The sequence below is a fragment of the Pecten maximus genome, chromosome 1 (assembly GCF_902652985.1).
Source record: "Pecten maximus chromosome 1, xPecMax1.1, whole genome shotgun sequence".
Classification (NCBI taxonomy): domain Eukaryota; kingdom Metazoa; phylum Mollusca; class Bivalvia; order Pectinida; family Pectinidae; genus Pecten; species Pecten maximus.
This window is the reverse complement of record NC_047015.1, coordinates 38,237,515-38,259,266: the sequence shown is the minus strand read 5'-3', so window position 1 is coordinate 38,259,266 and position 21,752 is coordinate 38,237,515. Positions and strand designations below refer to the sequence as shown.

Here is a 21,752-nt window from a genome sequence, read left to right as displayed (position 1 = left end):
TAGGTGTCAATCATCTTCATGGTAATTAAATTAAAACCTTTCCCATTTATTAGTTCCCTACCAGTGAAACCAGAGGACTTTAGGTTTCCGCTCCGTCCGTCTTGTATGAATGTACGTATGAACGTAACGCCGAAATTTGTCAGCGCTCTTTGAGGGATTTTGATCAAATTTCACACAATGATAAAACTATTGATATCTCCGACAAATTCGATGTGTACAATCATTCAAGCGTGACGATGGACCTGAAGAATCCAGCCTTTTCTGGAACATGTTATCTTCCTTTTTTTCTAGGATCACCGTAGTGTTGATTCATTTAATCAATTTTGGGCAGGAGCGTCAATATTCTCTGTTTTAAAGTGCACTTCTATGACGTTGTGATTTGGTTCTGCATGCATATATATGTATAGGTAGCATTTCCATATTAACTTGTATTATTTCTTGCACTAAAATAGCTAATACATTTCGAATATCGGCGATAATACATGTAAATTCGTTCGTTTAACTATCAGGCCACTACTAATTGATTTGTTATGCTATCTACCATTGGCTGTCTTGCAAGCATTTCGTTTTCCCTTTGCATAGCAGCCATAAAAACAGTGGCCAGTAATTCAGTAATTACATTATTTATCTGTAACCAATTAAGCCTGTCATCACCAGCAGCTACTATCTCGTTTTTCCCACTGGTAACACTGTGTTATTTGTTATCCAAATTTCTAGTGTCTACACCACTAATTCGGTCGTCCCGTTATGGAATTATCACTATTTGAAATTTATTCACCTCTAATGTTGCAATATTTTGCCTCATCCAAACTTCCAGTCTTTGTTTTAGGAATAAGCATATTTTCTATTTGAAAATGAATCACCTTGATCCTTTTTTAAAATCGGAGATCAAGATAATTATTGGGTCATTTGCATGATCGCACGAAGAAAGTATGCTGGGTAGACGAACGTTGAGAATTTTACAAAAGACACATAAGTTTATACCGAACGATTAATGTATAACTGCTCTTTCGTCCTTCTAGGACATGTTGGTGATTCTAGGGGCCAAATTGTGAAAATCCAGAAGGGAAGTAAGAAAACAAAAAAGTTAGCCGTCACATACATTGATATGTAGAGGAGTGTGTGCCGTGCATTAGCCCCATACGTTCATCAATTTCGTATAATATAGGTGTATATAGTCTGAACCAGTGCAATCGTTCATACGAATCTAGAAGTGGCGTGCAGGGTTAACAGTAAACTTCGAGGATTTACAGTTCAAGTTTGTTCTTATAACAGAGACCTACGTTTTAAGGCCACATGGTACACTACCGGAGCTTATCGCCTGCTTCCTTTTTATCTAGAGTGGTCAAATTGACAGAAATACGAAACCGAGTTTTGAAAGATACAAGTTATAAAAGACGAGGGGAAATATGTTTGGTCGACATCATGACCTCTCTGTAAAGGATTCAATTTATTTGAATGAAAATAAATGTGCGCGATGCTCGTTGATGTGCCTTGTTGATAAAGTAGAAGACGTTTACTTTTCCGGAACACTTGGTTTTATTCTCCTTGTAATATTTGATGTGTTTCTTTGTAAATCTATATCCTCCGATTTTCCCTCGTTTTATCAAGTTTTTATCAAAATTGCTATTCTTTGGTTGTTGTTTTTTTTCTATCTAGGTCACTACGCTATCTATACCAATATTGGGTTACCTGTCAACAACTTAATGCTTTGAAATGATAACAAGACAATGTTGGCATTGCAGAAATATTTAATATTAAAAGGGGAAATACGAATCAAAAATGTAAATAAAATAGATAAATGATAATAAGAAGTAAAAACATAGCTGCTGGTTTTGGCTTAGGATTAGGCTCCAAATACATACTCGTTCCAGATTTTATCAGCAAGGGCCTTTCCAAACGCCTTGTTCGTGCTCGTGCTATCAGCTATGTTCAGCGATGCAGTAGTTTCTTTATAATTTTTTGGAGTGTCGTTTAGTCCGATACTGTAGGTGACAGTGAAAGGCTTCGCACTGTGTATATTGTGTGAGGGTATCTTGACCATATCTGATTTCCTGTAGGACACCTGTAGTCAAAGATGAATTTCAATATAGCTTATATTCTTTATAATCTATTATATTAATGTAAAAATAACAACATGTCGAACAAGCGCCATTTTCCTATACTTGTTGCAAATTGGCTCTTTCAAATATTATTACTATTTCTTATATAATTGTTTTCATCGCGTGTAACAACACGTTGCAGACATATGATTGGTTGTAAGTTCCATTTTACTTCAAGTTTGACGTCATAACTCCTAAGGGTCCCGAAAATTGTGACGGCACAAATGAGATTTAATATCAGGGTCAAATGCCAATTTCATGAATACGTGAATTCGAAAAAATATCACAGTAATGTGTTAAATAGGAGGTAGTATTTGTTTCCATTACATGCGAAATCCATGAAATAATTACATTTTTTAATTAGAAACTGCAAAGCACAAATACTCATAAATATGTAAAATCTGTCGTCATTGTGAGGTAGAACTATTTCTCAAAGGAAAAAATTCAACCGATGTTTAAAACTGGTAGGTCATGTACAATTAACACGTAAGGATGTCGATATGGGACGTTAGTTTATAGTCATAACAGCTGGTACATCATTCCAAGAAGTATGCCATCTTCAAAAAAATAATTTTCAAAATGGCTTCATTTTCAACTAACAATTATATTACACAATGTACGATATTGCAGTTTTAAGAAGTAAGTATTCTTTACCTTGGTTACGATGTTGTTCCCTTCAATGAGCCAATTTAAGATGGCGACTGTGTTGGCGTACTCTCGAAAGATATTGGCAGCTGCATCACCACAAACTGATTGAGAAGAAAAACGAAAGAATATCAAATAAGATTGAAAATTTTGTCATAATTATTCTTCGGAGATTCGAACTATGAAGGAAGTATTTATTATTTCGAGGGGAAAGAAAGAAGTAGAATTACTGTAAAACATATTCTCCAATGAACGTTTTTGGTGGTATGTTTTATACTGATACACTTAAGGAGTTTTCATTCACCGATGTAATACTGCATAATTTGATACTGGTTTTGATATTTTGTCTATTGAAATGGGATATTCGTATTTAAGCTTTATTTTCGTCATGCTTATTTCTATTGTTAGAACATCAAAACAATACAGTGTACTCGGAGTTTTTTAGTTTTAAAATGCTTACCGTCCCTATCGATTTGTTCTGAACTTTTGCTTTCGGTGTCAATTAAGTCACAAGAAGGACACTGCGATGCGGCCCTTCTACGGCGGCCAAAGAGGTCTGTAGATTCGTGAAGATAATAAGAATTAATTAGATAAAAACAAATCAACGCATGCATTTCACATATGGTAATCTGATAATGTTTACATAAACACTGACACAGCTTAATGATTAGTACTATTCTTACGTCTGATATAATACACCAATACATTTTGGTCGGACATAACAGGTTAAATCGAAGGTATTCATTAATGATCTTACTTAAAACATGTATTTTTGGCTGAAAATGATTTTATCAACCCTTAACAAAAAAAAGAGAGAAAAATATCACTTAAAATGCTAGTATTGATAAATATGTATAAGAAACAAATACGTTGCTGTTTATAACATCGCTTTAAATTGACCAGAGGAAATGCGTACTAACTTTGCAGAAGAAATAGCCCTTTAACGGTAGTTAGAATAAAACGAGTCATCTCAATCCAGACCGAGGTAACGAACTTTATTGCATCTTTACCATTGAAATATAGAAATCTATCAAACTAATAAAACTTATATTTTCACTGTAGCGATTAGCAGTGAAGATATAATATTTTGCAGTGAAAATAACAGTTTTCCGTTTTTGACCAATCAGAGCGAACCATCGTATTCACTTGGCGATTTTTACAATCGAAGCGAAGACAGATAAATTAGTTATTTTGCTGTATTTCTGAAATATTCCGACTTGTTTTTAACAAAATACGCACTTGACGTTAGCAATTCATGTACATATTCTCCAACAACAGCAGAAAACGCTTACATTGCGTTGATCAGTCCTTCCAAAATGGCGCCATCAAGTTGACGTGGAGTAACGTCATAAAGAGACGACGTCATTAATAATGCCAATGATTCCCGCACTTTTCGACACTATTCGATGATTTCAATTTTGTTTTCAAGTATAAAGAAAATGTAATGGTTTCCCTTTTAATATAACATATATTTTACTCGTATGACCGAATATTTCGATATTTTCACTCGTGCTTTGCACTCGTGAAAATAACGATATTCTGTCATACTCGTGAAATATATCTTATATTAAATGGGAAACCATTTTTAATATCTTCTATATATTCGTTCAATATTTGTCGCTATGGCTCGATGAAGTTAAACCCAACCAATCCTTCAATATGAAAACTGAACATAATAAAAGCACCCAGCACTACATTAAATAGAAAATCATATATGTACCTCCAAACTTTTTGAAGCCTTCTCCGATTTTTTTCCCAACACCTGGTAATGTTTTAGTGAAAAAGGTTTTCACGGGCTTTCCAATTTTTTTCTCAATGAATTTGCCCACTTTCTTTCCCGTGTCTGGTAACGTGCCGGTGAAAAATTTTCCCACATGCTTTACACCGGTTTCGCCAATTTTTGGAATTGTCTTTGTAAAAAACTTTGGAAATTTCTTTGCAAAATTGCCTCGAAATACCAATCCTAGGGGAGCTGGTACAAGACCTAAAATCAATTTGTCCAAGTTAAGCTTGCCACGTCCCCCTGACTGGCCGCTAGAATTTTGGTTGCCTTGTCCCCCTGACTGGCCGCTAGAATTTTGGTTTCTGTAGAAAGACATAAAACCTGCTAATAATGTCGAGTAATTTTATTGAGATTTTGAACCAAATCGGAAGGTAAACACAATATTATGTTATAAAATTATAATAATGCGGATTGCCGCTACGAAAAATCCAACAATCAAAGCACACCGCCCTACTATCAAGACCTAACCATGAAACGGTAACAATTATTTATTATATAAAGAATTTTCCTTTCATACCTTTCTTTGCAGTCAAGACAGATATCGATGGTCCGGTTCACTTCCGTTTCACATTTTACCCATACACCTGCAAACCTTGCTTCCAGATCAGGAAAATCGTTATTCAATCTTGCTATGTAGTTTTCTAGTATGTATTCATTTAATTCTGTGACCTCTGTATGAAGAAAGGTAAAACAAATAGAGTATGATAAACGGATGATTGTGCGCTTAATTGAATATATCTGTACCACATAGTGGCCATATCATCGCACACGCAATTAAAACGCAGTTCAATCACTATAGGATTTGAACAGTGATTTATTTTTCGACATTTTATATATGTCATATATGTATATAACTGTTAGTTTGTCTTATCCATGTTATCTCGTCATGTTCCCTTTATCAATGCCCGAAAAAATGTCTTCTGTTGTGCCATCTACGATTTATTTTTTTATATAATGTAATGTATGTTTGCCATTGTTTTATTGCATTAGTCTCCACCATTGCTTCTCTGCATAATTATAAGCTGTCCTCACCCCGATTACTTTTTCTGTATTATTATTGTCCAAACCATTGTTTTCCTGTATTACTATAAGTTGTCCCCATAATTATTTTTCTGTATTATTATAAGCTCTCCTCGCCATTGTTTTCTTGTATTATCATAAGCTGTCCCAACCATTGTTTTACTGTACCGGAGAAACCAACGTGGTCGGACAGATCACCCCCATACCATTTCACTTCCAATCGGGGAATCGAACCCCTGCTATTTATGTGAAAGGCAAGTGCGTTACCACTGCGCCAATACCACCCTATTTATGAGAGTATGAACAGTAAACTGATTCCATTTCGGTAGGAAGGAAATATTATTATATTTCATGATATACCTTAAAATCTAATCGATCTCTAACAGTTTTATTAACTTGATTAGGAATGGTAAAAATGCATCCTCATTACGAAATATAAACAGAAAAAACCTAAACGAGAATTACATCAAAGAATAAATATTCAACATCAACTAAACAGCGATTCTCGTGTGCAACGTGAAAGTTATACACATGTAATTTATCGCATAGGAGAAAAAAAATGCGAATTAATTAGAATATTATTAAATTTTTCTAGCATATTTAAGTGATAAATATATATGTTTCCCTATGAATGATGGAAATGTTACATAATAATAAAGCTAAATAACATTGCGTTCTACACTCATATAAACGATAGTCGTTCTTTTATAACTCATCGCTTTTGAAAATAAGAAGACTGGATTATTATTTCATTTTCAATTCTATTTCCTCTGTTAACAAAATAGATAAGTAAATGAGTAATGGAGGTCCTGATAGGGTAATATTTACCAATGTTAGCTCTATCAATCTACGTTCTAGCCTAGCCTGTCTAGGTGGAAAAAGTGCTAATGCCAATACAACCAGTAAAGTAAGGAAAATTCAAAATCTGGTAAATCTGCGACCTTTTTATGTTTTAAATAGTCAAAAACAGCGGCTGGATTTGATTAAAATTATTAATTTGAAAAATAACAATTACATTATGGAGCATAAAAACAATTCAAGCTGGTTTAATTTAAAACAAATGTTTGCCCAGGTTTTCAATAAGTAAAACTGCATTAATGTTAAAAAAAAACGTCTTTAGATCTATATCTAAATACCCTGACCAAAACATTATTGTTACTAATCATACGATATCAATAAACATAAATAAATATACATATTGATGACAACTCACTTTCATCGCTTGTGTAGACTTGGCCCGCTGTCAGCCCGAAGTTGAGCAGGCTAAAGCAGAAAAAAGCTATCAGGATCATGTTTGACGTCCGTTTCCTATCCGGTCAGGATGACTGTGATATTTGCACAATTTTGTTTCTCTTTTATAAGTATCGAGTCTGTAATAGGCTTGGTACTTAATTATCACAACCTACGTAAATCATGAACAGTTTCGCGGAATCAGAACACGTGATCAGGGCAGTTCTAGGAAGAAAAATGAACCACGTCATGCATCTTATAAATTAAATACGTGTTGTTTGTTTTTCATAAAATCTGACAATTTGTTTGTTGTTATATCATGATTAACATTACATATAACGACACTCACTTTATTTTTCCGAATATGCATTTAAATGAGAAAATGTATTAGTAAAAGCATGTCGCCGGAGGACATGTGGCCAGAAGGTATCATTAAATATACAGGTCCACGTGTGACGGACAGTTTAATTAGAAGTATGTGCCGATGTAATGCTATAATATTTTCCTTAATTTGTGCTTATTTTTTAAATTTATTCTATAGCCTATATGTTTTTTTTTGTTCGACTCTTATTTGGGATTGACACATATTCTACAATTTGTCTTATCTTGTTGGGGTCCCAAGACCAGATCCTCACGTGACGTTGGCTTTTGTTGTCTCCTACAACCCCATCCTCATTGGACTTTGGATGTTGGAGTCCCCTAGACCCCACCCTCATGTGACGTTGGCTGTTGGTGTTCCCTACAACCCCATCCTCATGTGACGTTGGCTTTTGTTGTCTCCTAGTCCCCATCATCATGTGTAGTTGGCTGTTTGTGTCTCCTACAACCCCATCCTTATGTGACGTTGGCTGTTAGAGTCCCCTAGACCCTATCCTTATGTGACGTTGGCTGTTGGTGTCCCCTAGACCCCACCCTCATGTGAAGTTGGCTGTTGGTGTCCCCTACAATCCCATCCTCATATGACTTTGGATGTTGGTGTATCCTAGACCCCACCTTCATGTGACGTTGGCTTAAATTTTACAGTTAAAGCTAATATGAATTGTAAATCAAAATGTGTTATATATGCCGGTGATTTTTATATTGGTCAAACTAGTAATGAACTTAGAACAAGAATTACAGTACATAGGCAACAAACTAAGACCGACTCGTTGCGAAATTTACATGTTAATAAGCATATTCATGATTGTGCCGGTGATCATTTTAATGTGATACCTTTATACCAATTACATTCGACTGACACGGTTTTATTAGAAAAGAAAGAGGACCAAATTATAAAAATATTAAAACCAAGTCTCAACAGGCCATAGAAAAATTGTTATAAATGTGTAAAATGGCGCCACAATTTTAGCTTGTTTTGAAACGTTGTACATGTATACCATTGTGACGTCACATTATTTATGACGTCATTAAGTTGTCTTTTCAAAATAAACACTTTCCTGATGAGCAGCAAGAGCTGCGAAAGCGCTTGAAAGCCAGTCGTCGAGGTTTTTTTTTATTATTATATCTTTATTTTTACTTTCACATGGAAACAAACTATTTTTTCACTTTATATATATATATATATATATACCTAATAGACTGGTCAATCATATCAATAGCTCAGTCTCCGTGTTTGTCGTATCAACTCTTACCACATCCTCGGAGCAATCGATATCATTGACCAGTCTTGTTCAATGTTTGTACCCTATGATAAGGTAATGCAATTTTCTAGGATTTATTGTATATCCAAAACCTTGGAATAAATGTTCAATTTGCTGCCAAAATTCATTCAGGTATTTGCATTCTATGAAATAGTGTAAATAATTTTCTTGTATTTTACATACATTACACATATCGTCTTCTTCTATTTTCCATTTATAAAGATGTCATTTTGCCGGGATAATATTATGGAATAGTTTCCATCTGAACATTTTTTGTTTGTTGTCTGCTAAACATTTAAATATAAAAATCATAAGATCAATGTAAGTTTGTGTATGTATTATATCAAAAGTATTTCTCCACAACTGCCTACAATGTGTTTGCTCAAATTTGTGAGAAACAAGTATGTCATATACACTCTTATTTGTAAGTTGTTCAACTGCAACATATTTTGAGTTTCTTTTATCATAAATTTGAATCCGCGCTGTTGTTTTAACTTTTGTATGTTTTGATATCTGTGACTTTATTGTCCGCTTCCATTCGAATGGTATAGCTTTTTTCAATTGCGTTATTTCACTAATCCAGTTTCGTTTATTTTTCAGTTGATGTAGTATATTTATTTGATCTATTTCATTATTTTCATTTAGTATATCATCTATAAATATCAGCCCGCTTTCAATGAAATTATTTATCAATAGACATTTCCCTTTAATTTTAATAATTCTATTTCCCCATATAACCTCCTGTCGGATATTTGCAAAGTTAGAACTTTTTTTAATACCCCCCATTAATGCTAATCCATGAATCTAAAATACCTCTATAAAAGTGTGGTAAATACTCATTTATACTAATGAGATTATCTATCTTATCAATGTTCATCTTTAAAATAAGAAGATTTTGACCAAATTTGTTAAAAAGATCAATGGGAATTATTTTCCAGTTTGCATCAGTTTTGTCTACTAGCCTTTTTATCCAACTTATATTCATCATTTTAATATGGGACTCAATATCTCTAATATTCAGTCCTCCCTTTTCATATGTTCCTATTAGTGTTTTTCTTTTAACTTTTTCCCGTTTACCATCCCATACGAACTCATGTATAGCTCTTTTCTAGTTCCTTAATATAATTGTTTTCAGTCGTTTGTACATTGGCTAGGTAAGTAACTTTTGGAATGATCAAAGAATTCACCACTAATATTTTCCCAATCATTGTGAGTTTTCTTTTTTTCCAGTTTTTTAACGTTTCATCTATCGTTTTTTTGTTTTGCCAATTCAAGTTACTACATACTTTCTTATTAGTTCCGAAATATATCCCAAGAGATTTTACTTCTGCTCGCCAATTAATACCACTATACAAATTATTTCTCCGCTTGTTAGGTCCTAATAATAGACCCTCTGTTTTACCCTCATTTAGTACTAGTCCTGATAACTTCCCGATTTTTTTTACAACTTTTATTGCATTTTCAATGTCACCATATTTCAAAAATAATGTTGTGTCGTCCGCTGATTGTGCTATCTTCACGTGCCTTCTTTTAAGTTTAAATCCTGAAATATTTGGCTCACTCCTTATTTTTATAGCTAACACCTCAACCACAATAACAAAAATTAAGCAAGAAAGTGGACATCCTTGTCTTATTCCCCTTGAAATTCCATAGTCCCCTGTTAACCAATTGTTATTTTTAACCATTCCCCTAATATTTTTATAAAGTGTTTTTATCCAATGAATAAATGATTCCCCAAAGCCAAACTTCTCAAAACACGCGTACATAAATTCCAATTCTATCGAATCAAACGCTTTTTTGAAGTCAAGAAATAAAATACATGTATCTATATTAAATTGTTCTGAATAATCAATAATGTCTTGTATTTGTCTAATATTAAATCCTATCAATCTATTTTTGATATAACCGTTTTGGTCAGTGTGTATTATTTTATGCATAACTTTAATCTATTTGCTAATGCATGCGCTGATATTTTGTAGTCGATGTTCAAAAGCGTTATCGGTCTCCAATTTTCTAATTTGTGTATTTCATTTTTCTTATAAATTAACGATACCAATCCATTTTTTTTTTTGCGTTTCACTGGGCTCCTCATATTGATATGCCTCATTTAATGATTCCACAACTATGTTTCCTATCTCTGGCCATAATTTATCATAAAATTCTACTGAAAGTCCATCTGTACCCGGACTTTTGTTTTTCTTCATCTTTTTTAATGCCTCTGTACATTCTTTTAGTGAAAATAAGCCTTCGCAACTATTACTATCATTTTGGTTTAAAGTTGTTAAACCTTCTAAGTTTTCTAAATACTCTTGAATATGTTTTTTATCCGGATTTGTAGTAGTATATAAATTTTTTTAAAGTCCCTTATCACAAACAGGATTCGTTCATTTTCTCTAACGATTTTTCCTTTCTCATTTTCTGCTTCATTGTTGATCTTTTTTGATTGCCCATTTTTTTCCAACACAAAAAAATATTTGTTGCTTTTTTAGGTCATCTGACCCAAAGGGTCAGGATGACCTATAGTCATCGTGCTTCGTCCGTCGTCGTCCGCCGTGCGCCGTCCGCCGTGCGTCGTGCGCCGTGCGCCGTCCGTAAACTTTTTCTTTCAAAACGCTACTCCTCCTTAACCCTTGGGTGGATTACTTCCAAATTTGGTTTGAAGCATCATTGGGGGAGGGCAATCATATTTTATATAAATGAGGCTGGTCTGACCCCTGGGGCCAGAAGGGCGGGGCCCCAAAAAGGGAACTTAGGTGAATATTGCTATAAAATCCTACTCCTCCTTTACCCTTGGGTGGATTACAACTAAATTTGGTGTGAAACATCATTGGGGGAGGGCGGTCATATTTTATATAAATGAAGTTGGTGTGACCCCTGGGGCCTGAGGGGCGGGGCCCCAAAAGGGGAACTTTGATGAAATTTTGCTATAAAATCCTACTCCTCCTTAACCCTTTAGTGGATTTCAACCAGATATGTTGTGAAACATCATTTGGGGAGGGCGGTCATATTTTATATAAATGAGGCTGGTGTGAGCCCTGGGGCCAGAGTGACGGGCCCAAAAAAGGGAACTTTGATGAAATTTTGCTATAAAATCCTACTCGTCCTTAACCCTTTGGTGGATTTCAACCAGATATTGTGTGAAACATCATTGGTGGAGGGTGGTCATATTTTATATAAATGAGGCTGGTGTGGCCCCTGGGGCCAGAGGGGCGGGGCCCCAAAAGGGGAACTTTGATGAAATTTTGCTATAAAATCCTATTCCTCCTAACACCCATAGTGAATTATTACCAAATTTGGTGTGAAACATCATTGGAGGAGGACAATCATATTTTATATAAATGAGGCTGGTTTGACCCCTAGGGCCAGAGGGGCGGGGCCCCAAAAGGGGAACTTTGGTGAATTTTTGCTATAAATCTACTTCTCTCTAACCCTTGGGTGGATTAATACGAAATATGGTGTGAAACATCCTTTGGGAAGGGTGGTCATATTTTATATAAACGAGGCTAGTGTGACCCCTGGGGCCTGAGAGGCAGGGCCCCAAAATGGGAACTTTGGTGAATATTTGCTGTTAAATCCTAATCCTCCCTAACCTTTTGGTGCATTACAACCAAATTTGATGTGAAACATATTAGGTGACGGCAATCATATTTTTTAATGAGACAGGTTTGACCCCTGGGGAAAAAAAGATGGGGCAAAAGGAGTGCTTAGGTTAAACATTTCTTAAAAATGCAATTCCTCCTTAATGCCTTAATTGATTACAACCATATTTAGTATGAAACATCATTGGGGAAAGGCAATCCTAATTGATATAAATGAGTCTTGTCTGACCCATTGGGACAGAGGGGCATGCCCCAAAAATGGGAACTTGGCTAAAATTTTGCTTTATGATGCTGCTCTTCCTGGACAAGCTAAATGGATAAAAACCAAATTTGATCTAAAACATAACTGGCTGCGATAAATAATTTATGGTAATAATGCTGGATTGGGGTGTGTGTCCCTGCTGTAAGTGTAAGTGTTTGTCAGATGACCGTTAAGGCCCATGGGCCTCTTGTTATCCTTTTTCTATCCAGTTTATTCGCGACCTGATTTGAGCTCCCTTTGATTTTTCATCGTACCAATCTTCTACCTGTCTTTCTAATCTTTCAGCTTCAGTTTTAAGCTCACCTGGACCGAAGGTCCGGTGAGCTTATGTCATGGCGCAGCGTCCGTTGTCCGTCCGTTGTCCGTCCGTCCGTCCGTCCGTCCGTCCGTCCGTCGTCCGTCAACATTTACTTCAAATCGCTACTAGTCAAGAAGTTCTTATTGGATTTTGACCAAATTTGGTCAGAAACAAACTTGGGAGAAGAGGAACAGATTTTGCATAAATGGTGACTCTGACCCCCGAGGGGCCAAAGGGGCGGGGCACAATAGGGGAAATAGAGGTATTCTTTTAAATCGCTACTTGTCATAAAGTTATGAATGGATTTGAACCCAACTTGGTCAGAGACATCCTTGAGGGAAGAGGAACAGATTTTGCATAAATGGTGACTCTGACCCCCGAGGGGCCAAAGGGGCAGGCCCAATAGGGGAAATAGAGGTAATTCCTTTAAATCGCTACTAGTCAAGAAGTTCTTATTGGATTTTGACCAAATTTGGCCAGAAACATCCTTGGCAGAAGGGGAACAGATTTTGCATAAATGGTGACTCTGACCCCCGAGGGGCCAAAGGGGCGGGGCCCAATAGGGGAAATAGAGGTATTCTTTTAAATCGCTACTTGTCATAAAGTTATGAATGGATTTGAACCCAACTTGGTCAGAGACATCCTTGAGGGAAGAGGAACAGATTTTGCATAAATGGTGACTCTGACCCCCGAGGGGCCAAAGGGGCGGGGCCCAATAGGGGAAATAGAGGTAATTCTTTTAAATCGCTACTAGTCAAGAAGTTCTTATTGGATTTTTACCAAATTTGGCCAGAAACATCCTTGGCAGAAGGGTAACAGATTTTACATAAATGGTGACTCTGACCCCCGAGGGGCCAAAGGGGCAGGCCCAATAGGGGAAATAGAGGTAATTCCTTTAAATCGCTACTAGTCAAGAAGTTCTTATTGGATTTTGACCAAATTTGGCCAGAAACAACCTTGGCAGAAGGGGAACAGATTTTGCATAAATGGTGACTCTGACCCCCGAGGGGCCAAAGGGGCGGGACCCAATAGGGGAAATAGAGGTAATTCCTTTAAATCGCTACTAGTCATAAAGTTATGAATGGATTTTAACCCAACTTGGTCAGAGACATCCTAGGGGGAAGGGGAACAGATTTTGCATAAATGGTGGCTCTGACCCCTAAGGGGCCAAAGGGGTGGGGCCTAATAGGGGAAATAGAGGTAATTCCTTTAAATCGCTACTAGTCATAAATTTATGAATGGATTTGAACCCAACTTGGTCAGAGACATCCTTGAGGGAAGAGGAACAGATTTTGCATAAATGGTGACTCTGACCCCCGAGGGGCCAAAGGGGCGGGGCCCAATAGGGGAAATAGAGGTAATTCTTTTAAATCGCTACTAGTCAAGAAATTCTTATTGGATTTTGACCAAATTTGGCCAGAAACATCCTTGGCAGAAGGGTAACAGATTTTGCATAAATGGTGACTCTAACCCCCGAGGGGCCAAAGGGGGCGGGCCCAATAGCGAAAATAGAGGTAATTCCTTTAAATCGCTACTAGTCAAGAAGTTCTTATTGGATTTTGACCAAATTTGGCCAGAAACAACCTTGGCAGAAGGGGAACAGATTTTGCATAAATGGTTACTCTGACCCCCGAGGGGCCAAAGGGGCGGGGCCCAATAGGGGAAATAGAGGTAATTCCTTTAAATCGCTACTAGTCATAAAGTTATGAATGGATTTTAACCCAACTTGGTCAGAGACATCCTTGGGGGAAGGGGAACAGATTTTGCATAAATGGTGGCTCTGACCCCTGAGGGGTCAAATGGACGGGGCCCCAATAGGGGAAATAGAGGTAATTCCTTTAAATCGCTACTAGTCATAAAGTTATGAATAGATTTGAACCCAACTTGGTCAGAAACATCCTTTGGGGAAGGGGAACAGATTTTGCATAAATGGTGACTCTGACCCCCGAGGGGCCAAAGGGGCGGGGCCAAATAGGGGAAATAGAGGTAATTCCTTTAAATCGCTACTAGTCATAAAGTTATGAATGGATTTTAACCCAACTTGGTCAGAGACATCCTTGAGGGAAGGGGAACAGTTTTTGCCTAAATGGTGGCTCTGACCCCTGAGAAGCCAAAGGGGCGGGGCCCAATAGGGGAAATAGAGGTAATTCCTTTAAATCGCTACTAGTCATAAAGTTATGAATGGATTTGAACCCAATTTGGTCAGAAACATCCTTGGGGAAAGGGGAACACATTATGCATAAATGGTGACTCTGACCCCCCGAGGGGCCAAAAGAGTGGGGCCCAATTGGGGAAATAGAGGTCATTCCTTTAAATCGCTACTAATTATAAAGTGATGAATGCATGCATGTTCTAAACACAATTCTTGGGGTCTTTCAGACCTTTAGAGAGTCTGGACTTCATTAATCTTTAAAGCAGTTCGGATTCCCACACTATAACCATATATAGCATTGTTAGAGATTTACAAATAAAACAAATTCAATATGAACATTATTTTGACATTTGGTCCAATCCAACCAGGTGAGCGATACAGGCCCCATGGGCCTCTTGTTTCCCTTTCACTTAGCGTATTCTTTTCGTTTAATGCACGTAACTTTTTTTCAGTTGATTGTAATTCCAATTTCTTTAATTTTGTTTTTTCTTTACAGTATTTTATTGTTACGTGTTTGATTGTCAATATACAACAATCCCATATTTCCCTTTTGTTTAGGTGATGTTCATTTCCATATCTCACTGTATCATTTATGCATGTTTTAATTATATCTATGTATTGCTTGTCGTCCATCATCGCATTATTTATTTTCCATATACCTGGACCTTTATTGTCATTTTTAAAAAATTTTATTGATATTTCTTGATGATTGGTACTTCTAACTTTTGCCGGTCTGATATCAGCCGACCTCATAAAATTAGTTAAATCTTTATTTATTAAAAAATAGTCAATTCTACTGGCTTCATCATTTCTATTTCTACGCCATGTGAATTGTATTTTTTCTTTATTTTTAAGTCTCCATATATCTATTAGGCCCAGCGAATGTATCAATTGCTTTAACCCGAAAGATATATTTGAGTTTTTTGTTTTTCGAATTGGTTTTCTATCCTGGCTTTTAAGTGTTTCGTTGAAGTCTCCCCCTAGTATTATTTTATCCGTTGCATGGTTTTATGTTCTTTTTAGACACTTTTTAAAGAATGCGTTTCTCTCCGTTTGAATATTAGGCGCATATAAAGCAACCAACGTTAACTTGTCGTTACCTTTTTCTACATTCATTACTATCTGTCTTCCATCATCAAATTTATATATATCTTTTATATTTATGTCAACATTTGTTTTAACTAATATCGATACCCCTCTACTCAGATTTGTACCATAGCTATGATAAAATGTACCAAAGTCTTTTACTTCCTCGTTTATAATATCTATTATTTCATCTGTTATATGTGTTTCGTTCAATAAACAAATATCTGCTTTTTGTTGTTTTATCCATTCATATAATCTTAGTCTTTTACATTTGTCTCTTAGCCCTTGGGCATTCAGAGAAGTTAAATGTAACACTTTCATTTCGATTTAATTTTTTGATCTTTTTTCTTTTTCTTAGGGTCGGTCTCCACTGGCGAAGGCGGAGTATGACTCTTTGAATCGCTTCTTTTTTCCCTTTTAACTGGTGTTCCAAATTCCTGCCGAGGCTTATTCACAAACATTTCCATTGTCCTTTGTGTTCCTGCCGCCTCTCCTTTGTCATCTTTCGTTGTTTGGATTCTTTTTTCTATCTTGGTTTGTGTTCTTTTCTGTCGTTGTTTCTTTCTCCTCGTCTTCCTCTATGTTTTCTATGTTGGTTTCCTCGTTGTTTACATCATTTTCTTCTTTCATTTGACACTGTGTCCGCTTTCGTTACAAGCCAGGCATTTCCAATCATTTTCACATTGTGTGTATGTGTGGCCTTCTTCTAAACACTTTGTACATTTTCGAGTATCATGTCTTGGCTGTCCGTAGTACCATACGTTGCCATAATATTTTCCCATTTGCATGTATTTTGGGAGATCTTTTTCATTTTTTTTTTTACAAAAACAATCCTATCTCCATTGTCGCAGTTGGTTAATTTATTGTTCACCCTCAGTTTCTCCCTGTACATTTCTAGTATGTCGCATCCCCCCTGTTCCAATGCTCTCGTTATCATTCCGTCATCCGCTGATAGCGGTATGTTTGATATTTTTAACATTGTTGTCATTTCAGGGTCATATTTGGGTTTTCTAGGGTTTTCAGGTACAAGGGAAACTTGTTTTCCCCTTATGTTTATCCCTCTGGTTAAAAGTGTTAATCGGTCTGTAAAGTTGTCGGCGTATATTCGCCACACATTACCGGTTCTTTGTATACCGCTAAGATGTTCTGCGAGAATGACATTTCCCAGACTTAAATAAATTTTCGTGTGATTCAAATATTGCTTATCAATGGTGTTTTGTCCGAAAACTTCATTTTCTTTCAAAAATACTGGTTTTGCTGTACCATATCAAGCTGGATATGAATTCTGCTCATCCTTATTGAACACCTGTACCAGTTTTGATCAAACCTGCACCCTTTAGGCCTATATATACTGCAAATTCTTCAGAGCTGATATCCACCGTCCACCTTAGTCAGCGGCCGATAACTCTATTTTTCTTAAGGACGCTTACTATTTTGGGACACCAGGTCTTATTCTTCTTTTCCTTTTTAAGTGAATGTTTATGCAAATCTTCATAATTGATTTTGAGTTAGAATCATGGTTTTGTTATTCTGTCGATATTTATTTTATTTCTTAAACAGTGTTTATTAATAACGGAAGTTCTAAAATTACATCATAGTGTTATCATATTGGTATCAATAATGCATTAATGTATTATATCCATCAAGTTAAAGCACTTTTTGAAATAATGGCGGTGCTTAACTTTTGTCCGAGTGCATACTTAGTATATAACATTCTTATACATATTACCCAAAACCAGAGATTTTTATACCGAACATTCCATAATGTCACCGCTATTAGTATCTAGTGTTGATATTATTCCTTTTTCTTTAAAAGTTGGAGAAAGGAGAGTAAACCCTGGGGAAGTCCATACCGTTAGACAGGTGACCCAGCATCTCATTTCTGATCAGGTAATTGTACCCGTGTCCTAAAGGATTCCTGCTATCTTATCATTGATAACATGTCCCATATTATAAGGTTATCTGGCAATTTCACATCTTTAGCCGAGACGCTATGTCGAATTCATTGTGCTAATTAGATATAGGCACACTTTTATTCAAGTATTTCATGCTCCCGAAAATTTTAAGTTAGTCGCCGATTTCCCGTCGTTCTGAGATGCTTGCACTGGCTGTAACTTCGGACACACTGAATTTGCTGATATAATTCTATTCAATATACATGTATTGCAAAACATATTCGGGTCTGTACGCTTAAGGGTAGCTAGATCAAAAGTCAAATTCTTACTACTGAGCTAATGGTATAAGGATAAAATTAACTTGAAATATGTAGGATTGCCAGGTTTGGATCCGTCCTCTAATTGTTTGTCATAATTCAAGGATATGTTATGGCTATAATTATATACTGTATTGAGTACCACCTTTGGTTTGGTTCGGTGTGCCACCTAACCTACCGTGTCAACTCACTACTATTTGAGTTCTTTCATCGATCATTTTATACGTTTTTGTTTAATTAAGTTTCAGATATATGATTATTCTACATGATTCTAATGTTATATGCACGCCAATACATTTCAGTTGTATTGTTTTTTTTCTGGGAGTATAGTCCATTGATCTTACTAATTTCTGATACTTGTTGATTGTAGGGTGGATCACAGGCGCTTGCATAGAAAATGTGATTTTCAAAAAAAAAAATATTTGACAGTGGTATGTCATTTTGTTTTAAACCCCTTTTTATTCAAATTTTCGAAACAGTATTACTTTCTTACTTGATTTCGATTTTAATACACTCGATATCAGTTTGCCCCTTAGTGTCTACAATCAGGGGCGGACACAGGATTTTTAATAAGGGGGCGTGCGAAATTAAGGGGGGGGGGGGGGGGTGTCCGCGGGTACTCCCCCTGAAAAAAATAGGTAAATGCAAAATCCTGCATTCTAGCGTATTTCACGATAGATTCATACCTGGTGTGTTTTATAAAAACTAGTATATGAGAGATGTTTTTTAATGATTTTATATCATTATTTCGCTGATTGATACGGGAATTCGTTTTTTAAGATACCCTTACTTTGACAATTTTAGGTGTGGGGGGGGGGGGGGGGGGTGCTTTAAATCCGCCAGTGACAATGTCAAAGAGTTTAACGCATTGTAAAGTATTCTTTGTAATACTGATTATCCATTAATTCCGCTTTACATCGCTCGCATATATAAAATTTAAGTTATTGATGAATTACCTGATTAATTGAGTGTGTAAGCATCAAACGCTACTCTAATAATAATCAAGCTGGCTGAAGTGCTTACAGAATCATGAAACTGAATTGAAATGAGAAAGAAAAGAGAATACTTGAGGGGCAGTAGTGGTTATTTTGTGTCAACGCCAGACTTTTATAGTATTTTAGGGCTAACGCCAGAATACCCAGAACAACCTCTTATTCTTATCGGTATTGTGTGTGGTGTATATATTTTTAACTAGTCATGTAGGAGTCCATTTTTTTTTAAATTGAAGATAGGCATAGCCCTAAATAGATGGCAAGTACAATAAAAAATTAAAATATCAAACAACTATCAGCTATTACCCCATCCAAATTTTAACTGTCTTGAACAAGTTATTGAGCACCGTTGTATGCAATCTTTTTGATTGAAAACGAAGTTCAACAACTACCGAAATGATGCAGTTGAAGAAAAGGAAAGGACGATTTTATCACTGCATGGCATTAAAATATTTTATCTTATTAGTCCGTGATATCGTAAACGACGTCCTGTGCATGCACCTGTAAAATAAAGTATGCCGAGATGACCCCAAAAAGTGCACCTGGTGACAGTCGATTATATAATCGCATGATCTTTGAACCCCGTATGTAAATGAAGAATCTGGACAGGCTGAGGGAGCCGTTTGAAAAATGGCGTTCTGAGTGAGGAATTCGGCGATGTTTTCACGGATTATTGTGTTTTGGATGTAACAATTCGTATTGAGTGACACGGTAGGTTAAATATGAATGTTTCCTGATGACGGTGGCATATAGTGTGCACCGTGTCAGTCTAAATAAATGTGTTTTTTAGTCGATTGAAGTGAGATGGGGTGCCGTTTCGCTCGTGGCGGTGTTTCCGGCCTTCTGTATTACATAGTACACATACCGCTGATATCATTTTTTTTCTTCTCATTTTCTATGCAAGCGCCTTTGGGGTGGATGTATACTCATACCGAGATACCTATTTAATTTTATTGACGCTAGAACCATTTATATATCAATCTGATAAACGAAAGCAAGAGGGATGTTACATTTAAAGTATTCTTAGGTGTCAATCATCTTCATGGTAATTAAATTAAAACCTTTCCCATTTATTAGTTCCCTACAAGTGAAACCAGAGGACTTTAGGTTTCCGTATGAACGTAACGCCGAAATTTGTCAGCGCTCTTTGAGGGATTTTGATCAAATTTCACACAATGATAAAACTATTGATATCTCCGACAAATTCGATGTGTACAATCATTCAAGCGTGACGATGGACCTGAAGAATCCAGCCTTTTCTGGAACATGTCATCTTCCTTTTTATCTAAGATCACCGTAGTGTTGATTCATTTAATCAATTTTGGGCAGGAGCGTCAATATTCTTTGTTTTAAAGTGCACTTCTATGACGTTGTGATTTGGTTCTGCATGCATATATATGTATAGGTAGCATTTCCATATTAACTTGTATTAATGCTTGCACTAAAATAGCTTATACATTTCGAATATCGGCGATAATACATGTAAATTCGTTCGTTTAACTATCAGGCCACTACTAATTGATTTGTTATGCTATCTACCATTGGCTGTCTTGCAAGCATTTTGTTTTCCCTTTGCATAGCAGCCATAAAAACAGTGGCCAGTAATTCAGTAATTACATTATTTATCTGTAACTAATTAAGCCTGTCATCACCAGCAGCTACTATCTCGTTTTTCCCACTGGTAACACTGTGTTATTTGTTATCCAAATTTCTAGTGTCTACACAACTAATTCGGTCGTCCCTTTATGGAATGATCACTATTTGATATCTAATCACTTCGAATATTGCAATATTTTGCCTCATCCAAACTTCCAGTCTTTGTTTTAGGAATAAGCATATTTTCTATTTGAAAATGAATTACCTTGATCCTCTTTTAAAATCGGAGATCAAGATAATTATTGGGTCATTTGCATGATCGCACGAAGAAAGTATGCTGGGTAGACGAACGTTGAGAATTTTACAAAAGACACACAAGTTTATACCGAACGATTAATGTATAACTGCTCTTTCGTCCTTCTAGGACATGTTGGTGATTCTAGGGGCCAAATTGTGAAAATTCAGAAGGGAAGGAAGAAAACAAAAAAGTTAGCCGTCACATACATTGATATGTAGAGGAGTGTGTGCCGTGCATTAGCCCCATAAGTTCATCAATTTCGTATAATATAGGTGTATATAGTCTGAACCAGTGCAATCGTTCATACGAATCTAGAAGTGGCGTGCAGGGTTAACAGTAAACTTCGAGGATTTACAGTTCCTAGTTTGTTCTTATAACACAGACCTACGTTTTAAGGCCACATGGTACACTACCGGAGCTTATCGCCTGCTTCCTTTTTATCTAGAGTGATCAAATTGGCAGAAATACGAAACCGAGTTTTGAAAGATACAAGTTATAAAAGACGAGGGGAAATATGTATGGTCGACATCATGGCCTCTCTGTAAAGGATTCAATTTATTTGAATGAAAATAAATGTGCGCGATGCTCGTTGATGTGCCTTGTTGATAAAGTAGAAGACGTTTACTTTTCCGGAACACTTGGTTTTATTCTCCTTGTAATATTTGATGTGTTTCTTTGTAAATCTATATCATCCGATTTTCCCTCGTTTTATCAAGTTTTTATCAAAATTGCTATTCTTTGGTTGTTGTTTTTTTCTATCTAGGTCACTACGCTATCTATACCAATATTGGGTTACCTGTCAACAACTTAATGCTTTGAAATGATAACAAGACAATG

General features: G+C 36.2%; 1 protein-coding gene across 2 annotated transcripts; it reads right to left on the bottom strand.

Annotated features, from left to right (window-relative positions):
* Positions 1 to 1,733: 1,733 nt before the first annotated feature.
* LOC117332822 lies at positions 1,734 to 6,889 on the bottom strand. 2 transcript variants are annotated; one of them, XM_033891870.1, is made up of 6 exons: positions 6,764 to 6,889; positions 5,048 to 5,201; positions 4,468 to 4,832; positions 3,208 to 3,303; positions 2,757 to 2,851; positions 1,734 to 2,065 (listed from the first exon to the last, which is right to left on the bottom strand). In XM_033891870.1, exons 1-6 carry the CDS (start codon positions 6,840 to 6,842, stop codon positions 1,847 to 1,849), a joined length of 1,008 nt encoding a protein of 335 aa, XP_033747761.1. In that variant the 5' UTR covers positions 6,843 to 6,889; the 3' UTR covers positions 1,734 to 1,846. The 2 variants fall into 2 exon arrangements, with proteins under 2 accessions (XP_033747761.1, XP_033747769.1); XM_033891878.1 differs by having other exon boundaries at positions 4,468 to 4,796.
* Between the last annotated feature and the right edge of the window lie 14,863 nt (positions 6,890 to 21,752).

Bases quoted from the DNA above. Each gene is read 5' to 3' on its own strand.
- LOC117332822 (XM_033891870.1), bottom strand. From the start codon at position 6,842: ATGATCCTGATAGCTTTTTTCTGCTTTAGCCTGCTCAACTTCGGGCTG. The intron at 5,202-6,763 runs GTGAGTTGTCAT...TTCTTCATACAG, and splicing joins AGTCTACACAAGCGATGAAA to AGGTCACAGAATTAAATGAA. The intron at 3,304-4,467 runs GTACATATATGA...ACGAATCTACAG, and splicing joins AGGCTTCAAAAAGTTTGGAG to ACCTCTTTGGCCGCCGTAGA.